At 37.5% G+C, this 10,643-nt stretch overlaps 1 protein-coding gene across 5 annotated transcripts; it reads left to right on the forward strand.

Moving 5' to 3' along the window:
- Window positions 1-2,568: 2,568 nt before the first annotated feature.
- On the forward strand, window positions 2,569-10,240 carry LOC117816038 (polymeric immunoglobulin receptor-like). 5 transcript variants are annotated; one of them, XM_034688118.1, is made up of 9 exons: window positions 2,569-2,592; window positions 2,759-2,822; window positions 2,926-3,252; window positions 4,852-5,172; window positions 6,510-6,806; window positions 6,896-6,973; window positions 7,198-7,308; window positions 7,398-7,468; window positions 9,367-10,240. In XM_034688118.1, the coding sequence occupies exons 2-9, from the start codon at window positions 2,780-2,782 to the stop codon at window positions 9,517-9,519; spliced, it is 1,401 nt and encodes a 466-aa protein (XP_034544009.1). In that variant the 5' UTR covers window positions 2,569-2,592; window positions 2,759-2,779; the 3' UTR covers window positions 9,520-10,240. The 5 variants fall into 5 exon arrangements, with proteins under 5 accessions (XP_034544009.1, XP_034544008.1, XP_034544010.1 ...); XM_034688117.1 differs by lacking the exon at window positions 2,569-2,592 and having other exon boundaries at window positions 2,713-2,822; XM_034688119.1 differs by lacking the exon at window positions 2,569-2,592 and having other exon boundaries at window positions 2,713-2,822; window positions 7,401-7,468.
- The last annotated feature ends 403 nt before the right edge of the window (window positions 10,241-10,643 follow it).

Consider the following 10,643-nt stretch of genomic DNA (forward strand, 5'->3'; position numbering starts at 1 on the left):
GAGGTTAAGAGTTAAAGGTAAGTGGACAGCACTTTTATAGCGGCTTCAAACTACTCAAGTCACTATCAACCTTTCACAAAAAAGTGTCAATCTGTTCATTTCTTACTAACATATTCATTCAGAGTTTAGAGTCCTGACCATGGAAAGGATTACGAAGACTTCAGGAAAACGTTCAAACCTTCAATTGATTGCTCACCATGCATCTCTTCCCACAGCCACCGCTCAATCAATCAATCAATCAATCAGACTCTATTTATAAAGGGCTTTTCATACAATGAAATTTTAATGAAAAGTACTGTACATAAAAACAACTTAAAATAGAATAAAAAGGAAAACAATTATATATATAGAGAAATAAAAATAAAAAGACCCTCCCCATCCTAATCCCAAACCCACCCCACAATCCTAAAGTTAAGAACAAAATATATGCAACAATATTAAAATAATAGAAAATAAAATAAATTAATAATAATAATAATAATAATAATAATAATAATAATAATAATAATAATAATAATAATAATAATAATAATAATAATAAAATAAAGATAAAAGAAGTTGCTGTACGAACTGAGGAAACGCTCTCATGATATCTTAATGAGGAAACACTGGAGGTAAAATAAGATGTTAAAACTCAACACAGGAAATTAAACTCACCAAAATAAAACACATTAATAACACTAAAACATTAAACCATTAAAAGAAAATAAGATGCTATACTTAAAATAAATAAATAAATAAAAAGTGATTAAAATGTGAACTAGATAATAAATAAATAAATAAATAAATAAATAAATAAATAAATAAATAAATAAATAAATAAATAAATAAATAAATAAAGTAAGGTGAAATAAAACTGTTAAAAGAATAAAACTCATGTTGCAGACTTGTCATACATACCTGGTTGATGCAGCAATACAGTGTTGGAACTGAGGAGATTGCTGTTTTGGAGCAGCAAGCGATCATGTCACTTGGTTATACGACAGACATGTGAGGAAGTATCCAGTTCATGAGATATCTGCTGCTCTCTGATCTGTTTGTAGACTTTAGGTGAATAGATCTGGCTCCAGGGGCTTACATTAAACTAATCATGCTGTATATGTTGAAGCTAGACAAGCTAAGACAAATGAAGGGCAGTAGCTCCCCCTGCTGTACAAGTGGACAAATTGATTACCACTTGAAGGTGGCAGGGAGGCTGTAAATTACATCTTTTGAGGGAATTCAATCATATTAACATATTTAGTTAAATATATAATATAAGTTCATTAACTCTCCAGTTGCTGTAACACACCTTGTACCTTGTTGATTTATTTGTATACCCTCAGATAGTCTCTTGGTGGCTACATGTGGACATCATGATTGAACTTCTGCATCAAATTAACTACCTATTAATTCAAAGTTGCAGTTCCTACTTTCAGATGCGTGTCCAGGGTACACATGAGCTCGTCTTGAAATCTGATTGGCCACCCTAAATCCCTTGTTGACTTCATTGTTGAAGGGTTTTGGTGTGACAAATCAGATTTCAATGGGGGCCCATTGCCACCCCTCTGGAAGTAGTTGAGACCTGATTGGTAGCTGGAAGTTCATCTTAAGAATCAAGAAATGCCTGTCAATCAATGGTGGAGGTGATACGTTGAATTGGAGCTATGCTGACCCAGGGCCAGTTTTACTTTCCAACTGTGATAGTGTTGTTGGGCTGAGGCTGTGTGAGCTGATCTCTGGACAGTTAGCGGGACATGGAAGTTATAGTTAATGATTGATTGACAGATTGACTGATTGACTGATTGATTGATTGATTGATTGATTGATTGATTGATTGATTGATTGATTGATTGATTGATTGACTGAATTGCATTTGGCGTTTTAGGAAATGACATTCAGTCATCAGGCCATCATCTGTATCACCTGCATTGTTACCTCTATCTACTTAAGACACTGAGGCAGTCAGTCAAAAGACAAAACTTATAACACAAACTCTTGTAGAATGTTGACCATACTGTATCAAGTATTACCAACAAAAATAGTTTATCATTTATTATTTCAACTTTAAGACAATTTGGTGCACATGATAGAATTTGACTTTATGTGTGTTCTTTTGAGTGGATTGGTGGGTTTTAATTTAACCACAAGATGGCACCTGAATCAGCTTCCACCTCTAATGACACAGTTCTCCCGGTATGGTCACCCCACACTAGCTCAGTTTCCCATCTTCTTCACCTCAGTAGAAAGGTCCTGGATACTCCACTGTATGACTGGATACTTTGCAGTGTCAGGGACTAATGTTAGAATGAGCTGTTTGGACTGTGTTTCAACAGGCTGCTGGTAGATTTCTTTATATTTAAATGTAGCACATTTTCTTTTTTTAGACTCTAAACTGTAGAAGAATGCTTAATTTCTATTTTATAAAAGGCATAATAATTGAGTAACTCCACCCGAGTCTAAAAATTCCACATACATAAATGAATACCAACATAAATAATAATTCTAACATGCTGGTCTCAGTTAAGTGAAGGGGACTTTGTTTTAGTTTGACCACACAGTCACACAGTCCCATTTTGTTTCACAGATTTAGAGCCATCATACAGGAAACAGGTCAGTCATTCTAAACTTTAACTGGGACTAAAAGTCATTTTTCATTTCACAAAAGTTATGATGTGATTAAGCCCAGTGATATAAATGCAGAAGTGAAAGGGCTCAACATGACTGCTGACGTATCATCTGGGTGTGACATTTTCTCACGGAGAGACTTCCTATGTAGTTTCTTTTTTCTTGAAACAGCATGAAGATGTTGAGCCTACAAAGCTTGATGCTCATCCTGTGCAGTAAGTGTTGTTTCTGTTTCTTTGTGTAAAGATGAATTTAAAAAAAGCACCATAAAAGATGTTCTGAGGACCTGTTTTCATTCTTTCTTGTGTTTCTTCACAGTCGCTCTGAGCTTTGTCACCAGAACAGCACAGCTGATCATTGCACTTGGATATGAGGGACATGCAGTTGATATTTCTTGTTCCTACCCTGCTGGTTATGAATCCTATGAGAAGTACCTGTGCAGGGACAACTGCGACGATAATGATGTTCTTATTAAGACGACAGGACCAAAGAAAAACAAATACTCCATCACTGATGACAAACAGAAACGAGTCTTCACTACAACCATCTCTGGTCTGACCAGTAACGATGCTGGGAAGTACTGGTGTGGGGTGACCAAGACTGGTAAGGATTTGTTCTCAGAGGTGAAGCTGGAAGTTGGAAAAGGTACGTGACACAATAGATAAAATGTCCTCAGTGTTCAACATTTCAATACATGTTGTTAGACTCTCTTTCAAACACTTAAAATGTGTTTCAAATGTTAAACATTAAACTTTTAGTCTTGTCAGAAAAAGAGGAAAATTACCAAATGTATACTTCAGGGACTTCAGCATTCATAAAGATTTTAAAGACCATCCTAAATGTCCTCCTACTTTATACCTCTGCTTTTTATTTGGTAAATGTAAGGCTTACTCAGATCTGACTGATGTTTGTGTTTACATTTTAAATGTCTTTTACATCAAAAATATGATAATGCTATAGAAGTTAATGTATTGTTTGTATCGCCAGTTAGAAAGTGAAAGACCAAGTCAGGTAAAATGTATTCATAAAGCACGTCTGAAAACAACCCACGCTGACCACGCTGAAGTGCTGTGTGACCGGGGGAGGAAACAACCTACGAGAACCACCAACCATACACAACAACATACAACAATACACAACAATACACAGTTACTGAGTGAAATGGAAAGTTTCACTGTAGAGTATAGAATCAATAAGAGGAGAAAAGACCAGCTTGAACTGAAGACCATATGTTTAAAATATTTCTATGGATCAACCTAAATGTCATATATCACAGCACCTTTATATATATGTAATATATATACACTACAAGTCAAAAGTTTGGACACACCTTCTCATTCAATGGTTTTTATTTATTTTAATTATTTTCAACATTGTAGATTAATACTGAAGACATCAACACTATGAAATCATCTGTTTTTCCATAATCTGGATTACAACAGTAGTCAAATAGGGCTATCCATTGTGTACTAACCCTACCTCTGAACAACACAACTGATGGTCTCAAACACATTAAGAAGGCAAGTCATTCTACAAATGAACTCTTGACAAGGCTCATGTTCATTAGAAACCATTCCAGGAGACCACTTCATGAAGCAGACTGAGAGAATACCAAGAGTGTGCAAAGCTGTCATGAAGGAAAAAGGGGGCTACTTTACAGAATCTAAAATATAAAACATATTCTGCTTTGTTTAACACTTTTTAAAACATGAAAAATTCCATATATGTTCTTTCATAATTATGATGTCTTTGGTATTAATCTACAGTGTTTACAATAATTAAAATAAATGAAACTGTTGAATGAGAAGGTAGTGTATATTTGTATCATCATACTTGTGTGTATATATACTGTATTTGGCACTAATTATTTATTCATTTTTGAGCAATGGGAATGAATGCTGAAATGAATGATTTGACAGAAAAGGACTCAATGCAACATGTAGGATATGTTAAAATAAAAAAGGAGGAGACGGCAACAGACAAATGCCCAGGCTGCACATAGAAAAGTGAGATGCTAGAGTTACTCAGACTGTTGATAATGTTACTTTTAGCAAGCTAGCTGTGATGTTAACAACTATATGACTCAACCACTGGGTCCAAGATGTTTCTGGTCAATAGCGGGTGATTTTACACCCCTGCAGTGATCCCACTGTCTGTGACAGGCTTGACTCAGGCTCCAGAGAAAAACTGGAATATGTAAATCTGTGTCTTTAATCTTCTCTGGTGTAAACTATTTCTCTGCAGACAGCTGCTGTGATCAGTCGACCCAACATCAAAGCTACGAGGAAAGCTCGGTGTCCTTCAGTTGTCCATACGAGCCTAAGGATCAGAAGAACCTGAAGTACATCTGCAGAGGAAGGCAGACCTCCACGTGTCTGCAGCAGGCACTGATCACATCTAACAACAACCAACAGGGACGGTTCAATCTCACCGATAACAAGCGGTCCAACGAGTTCACAGTCAGCATTGCAAGTCTGATCCTAAAGGATGCTGGGTCGTACCTCTGCGGTGTCCAAAGAAACAACAACCTGGATGTTTTCACTGCTGTTGATCTGGAAGTCAAAGGTCAGAGTTCTTTAAAAAAAAAAAAAAATCCTATTTAAGTAAACCTTTGTGTTCAGAAGTCAGAAAGAAGTGTGTGTGAGGGGTGGGGTAGAAAATAGTGGGAATAAATGTCTAAAACAGGGGGAAAAGCTTTACAATGTATGAACTCTTCAAAGAAAATGTGAGTTACACTGGAAAAAATGCCCCTCCAAAAACAAGAAAAACCCCCCAAAACACTCACAAATAAAAACTTTTTACTTCCCTTTAACCCCCCACCCCCTATATCTCTTTGCACATAAATAAAGTAAAAAAAATAAATAGAGGAACAAAAAAGAGAGAAAAAAGCTACTTTTACCTTGAAATAAGCTAAAAAATCTGCCAATAGAACAAGTGAAAATTTGCTTGGTAAGATTTCTTAAAATAAGGCATAATATTTAGAAAACTGTGATCTTAAAATAAGCAGGGAAAACTTATTTGAATCAATACTTGACCAGTATTTTAAAGCTTAGTGTCTCAGAATAAGACAGGAATGATAACAATTAGTATTTTTTCACTCAAAAAAAGATTTTTGCACTAATACATTTCATGTCAACTTCTTCATTTGAGATATATCCACCTTAATTTGAGTTGTATTATAGCAGCACTTCTCTAGGTTTAAGACCATCTTGTACTTGAAATAAGATGACAAAGTTTAATTTGAGCATTTAGAGATATAATGTCTTCTCATAGTGAGCTGGATATACTAATATTCAGTCATGTTGTTTTTTAGGATAAGCCAGCTATGATCTAAAGTAGGTGTTTCATTGTGTGCATGTAGTTTGAGGATGTTTATTTTTATCTGATTTAGAAGACACAGTGCCTGAAAAATGAAACACACCCTTAAAAAAACAACTGTTCTTTCTTTCTTTCTTTCTTTCTTTCTTTCTTTCTTTCTTTCTTTCTTTCTTTTATCAATGGAGCTGTTTTCTGATAGATTCTCCAATAAAATGCATTTACTTAAATCACGTAAAGTGTTTTTCTTAAATCAAGATCATCCATCTTCTACAAATAAGATCTCAGCTTGAAAAATGTATGAAATGTAAAATAAACCTTGTTTCTTCTAAATTACAACTCAAAACAAGATCCTTTCAAGATTGTTTGACTTAACAAGATATTTAGGATGTCTTAAAACAAGTCCCTCTGTCTTGCTCAAATGTTACTTGTTAAGTAAAGTTATTTAAATCAAGTGGGAGAAGACATTTAGACTAAAAATGAGACAATTACACTTGGTAAGATTTTGAGGTTTTGCAGTGAATGCGCCAAGCTCCCTACAGGCTGCAGGGTTTTTCAAATCCTAAAAATGTCCTTGTGTTTGACAGAGTGGTGCTGCGTGAGATCCAGTCAGCTGAGCGGCACTGTGGGACGTCCGGTTACCTTACAGTGTCTCCATCCACCACAGCACAGGGATAACAGGAAGTTCATCTGCAAGGGAGACCAACGTGCAACCTGCACAGACATGATGAGCGACAGCAGGTTCTCACTGCAGGAAAATGTCACTTCAAGCTTTTTCTTGGTGAGGGTCAGAGAGATTAAAGCAGAGGATACTGGGACATACTGGTGTGGTTCAGACCCACAGTGGAAGGTGGCAAACTACACCAAGATTCAGCTGTCAGTAGGTAAGATTGTAATGAGAGCCACAGAGTTATGATATGATAAGAGCGTTTCAAAGAAATAGTCATGATCCTCAGAGTGTTCTCCCTGACAGACTTTCCACATCTGACCGCCATAGTGGTGAACCCTGATGGGTCAAAACCAGCATCTCCCACTGACAGAAATGTCACAGGTGTGTGTGTGTGTGTGTGTGTGTGTGTGTGTGTGTGTGTGTGTGTGTGTGTGTGTGTGTGTGTGTGTGTGTGTGTGTGCGTGTGTGTGGTGTGTGTGGTGTGTGTGTGTGTTTTGCACTCACTGTTAAAAACCCACACTGACTAACATATAACCAAATATGTGATTCTGATTAGACCTGAGGAAGTGGTTAAAAATACCCTCTTATTTCTCTTCAACATGCAGCACACTTCCTCTCTGTGGGAGTCGCGGTGCCCACTGTGTGTGTCTTTCTGCTGCTCGCTCTAACCTTTTCCTCAGTCATGATTTGCAGATACAAGTGTCGCAAAGTTAAAGGTATGTTTAACAAATGCACATTATAAAGACACACATACTCTTGTGCCTGCTGACAGCTTGTTTAACTGTCTATGTTTCTGTGTTTTGAGGAGCTGAAGTCAGTGGGAAAAGGAACCAAACCAAGAAAGCAGAAGCAGATGAGGTGATCAGTGTGGCAGATGTAAGGAAACGAAAGTCCAAAGATTTGCTCATGAAAATAGAAACCTATTGAGAGTATGCTGAATGTGAAAAGATTGTTTTCTTAAGGTGAGGCTCTAATGAAAAAGAGCAAGAGTTTCAAAATCGATCAGTTTCACTCTGAGGCCACATATCCCTAAGTTCTCCCTCAAGCTGAGATGAATGTTGAATGAAACCTTGCACAGATGTTGAAAACATGTTACGCTTAAGTTCAGATGTGGCCTCATTTGTTTTAACCATGAGGCGAAAATGTCAGCTTGCCCCCTCTGTGGTTTGTGACCAACTTCCTGCAGAGCCACTCAACAACATTTGACTTAGTTACTTGACAGTGGTGCTACAGTTAATATGTTTCTCATGAGCAATCCTTCCCCTTGGCCGATGTTGACTGATCACTGATTTCACAGAAAACTGAGCAAGTAATGAAGAATGTCTTTAAATGGAGAAGTTAAAGGGATATTTCAGTTTTTTTGAAGTGGGGTCGTATGAGTTACATTACACTATTGCTCCTGTTAGCCACAATGAGTGCCGGTGAGCTCTTCCCCTTAATAAGAAAAATTCCCAGAGGACCGGCCGGCAAGCTAGGCTACAATTCTCTGCGGACGGGGACACCTATTTCGTGTAATTTCGCTAAAGTTAAGAACATATGGTCCAGGCACTCATCACGGTGCAAATGCATGAACCAGTAGAAAAAAATGGAGCTATTCAGTTTGCCGTCAGAAACCCCCTTTGTTTTGGCACTATTTTCAGACGCACCTCGCAGACTGGTGTTCTTCCGCTGTATGAGCACGGATACACGCCGATCAGCTGTTTGGATCAACAAGCACGTAGCAGGATCAAGTAGCAGTATCGGTCTTTACTGTGAATTAAACTCACCTTCTGCTAATTTAAAAGATGGTACGTACGTGTCTTTATCCCAGCTGTTCAAACAAGCAAACCTCCTGTAAGGCAGGGAACTCTGGATGATGAGTGATGCAGACTGGAGCCGTATGTGAGCCGCTGGTATCCTCTGATTCTGAAAGGTCCTAAAGTATTGTTGTCACTAAGTCCCGCTCCTGACAGCAGATGCTCTCTGGGTTCGTTGACATGGGCTCACAGTTTACACACCGGCACCACCAGGTAACCTGGGATCTCTCCTGCTCTCTTGTTAGCACAGAACTTTCTCCCCTCTCTTCTTCGTTGGTACGTTGGGTCTGCATGTGGAGTTCTTCCTCTGTAAACTCTGGTTCATAGAGGTATCCTCTTGTGTCCACAGTTAAAGGCATGTCATCGTCGCTGTCAGAATCACTAATTTCTGCAGTTTGTAGTTTTTGTTCCTAAAAGTGCAGGCAGATCCAAACAGCTGATCGCCGTGTATCCGTGCTCATGCAGCGCAAGAACACCTGTCTGCGAGGTTCGTCTGAAAATAGTGCCAAAACAAAGGGCTCCAAATTTTTCTACTGGTTCATGCATTTGCACTGTGATGAGTTCCTGGACCATATTTTCTTAACTTTAGTGAAATTACGCTAAAAATAGGTGTCCCCGTACACAGAGAAAATAGCCTAGCTTACTAGCTGGTCCTCTGGGAATTTTCTCATTAAAGGGGAAGAGCTCACCAGGTCTCATTGTGGCTAGCAGGAGCAATAGTGTAATGTAACTCATACGACCCCACTTCAAAAAAACTGAAATATCCCTTTAAAGACCAAGTTACATTTTTAAGGATCTGTTGAATTATGACTTACACGCCTATGCAGATGCAAATTGAAGAAATTGAAAATATGATTCATGTTTAGTGCGCCTGCAGAGATTCACACACCCATGCAGAAATAAAAAAATATGATTCATGTTCAGTGCGCCTGACATCGAAACATGTCCTCTCTCTTTTTCTGTTCCTTCTTTTTTTAGGATTATGAGAATAGTGATGTGATTGTGCGCTCAAAGCAGAGGACCTCCAGACCGCTCAGCCCCCAACACCAGAATGAGGACGACTCAGTGTACCAGAACTTTTCGACAGACGAGATCTACTGTAACCAGATGTATGCTGCATCCAAGAGATGAGTCATAACCTGTTGATTCATCTCTGGGCACTTTTGTAAATAACATATCCTTTTTATATTGTCTCCATTAGCAGCAGCACATATTCCTGGGTCAGTGTTGTCCAAACTTTGTCTTGTCTTACCTTCATGTCGGACAAAATGATCAGGATTTGAACGACAGAACCACGTGTAAACAAAATCTTACATGCTCTTTATAGCCAAGGACACAGGATATGTCTCTAACAGAGCTAGAGCACAGCACGCTAAGTTCCAGGGTGTTTTACTGATGTGAAACTGAATTGTAAAATTAAATATATCATTCATGTACATACAGTTTCCAGACTTAATACTCTGCTTTCTCTCTGTTACAATATAACATATCCTTACCTCTCTGACCACGTGTCTGGGAAAGGGCTTACAAATCAAACTTTTAACATTGCTGTGCAGAAGTGCTTTAAAAGAAAAATTTGATTTTCCGACACATATTTCAGCTCAGGCTCCTCTTTCCAAATCTTAAAATGCTTCATATAATGAAATAAATCTGTGCTAAGTTTCTTTGGTTGTTTGTGTCTCAACAAAGACTGAATCTGTAACTCAATCATTTCTGTAATGTGGATCTTCAAAAAATCAAGTGCACAGTTACTCCACCAGGATGTCATCTGATCTTCACACTGCTCTCTTTAAGACCATGTGAGATCAGTTAACTGAACATTATATCAATAAAATCTGACATTAAAAATCATCTCAAAGAGCCGCTCATCAGTCTGAACTAAAAATAAGTCATTTCAGCAGATTCTGAGCTAATTTAGTGAATGTTTGTTGTTGTTGTTTTGTTTCATAATTTCATAATTTACTTTTTATGTTCTTTTATGATTAACATTTTCAATCTTATTTTATTATTTTTTTCTATTTTTGTCTTTTTCTACAAAAAATGAAGTCCCCTTAATTTTCTTTTTTTCTTTTTGTCTTCTTTCTTGGAGGCCCTCTCACAGGTTTCATACCTCTCCGACACATATTGACACACTTTCTTGTTTTCCTGTTTTTTTCTTGTTATAACGTGTAGTGTGTGCGCAAAGAAACAGAAAAAAAAAAAAAAAAAACTAAAGCTTAAATATGATCCTCTGAATTTCAGATGGTAATATCTAA

Source organism: Notolabrus celidotus, chromosome 7 (genome assembly GCF_009762535.1).
Source record: "Notolabrus celidotus isolate fNotCel1 chromosome 7, fNotCel1.pri, whole genome shotgun sequence".
Lineage (NCBI taxonomy): Eukaryota > Metazoa > Chordata > Actinopteri > Labriformes > Labridae > Notolabrus > Notolabrus celidotus.

Coding starts and splice junctions, on each gene's coding strand:
- LOC117816038 (XM_034688118.1), top strand. CDS start 2,780: ATGAAGATGTTGAGCCTACAAAGCTTGATGCTCATCCTGTGCA. Junction 6,974..7,197: donor CACTGACAGAAATGTCACAG/GTGTGTGTGTGT, acceptor TTCAACATGCAG/CACACTTCCTCTCTGTGGGA. Junction 7,469..9,366: donor AGGTGATCAGTGTGGCAGAT/GTAAGGAAACGA, acceptor TTCTTTTTTTAG/GATTATGAGAATAGTGATGT.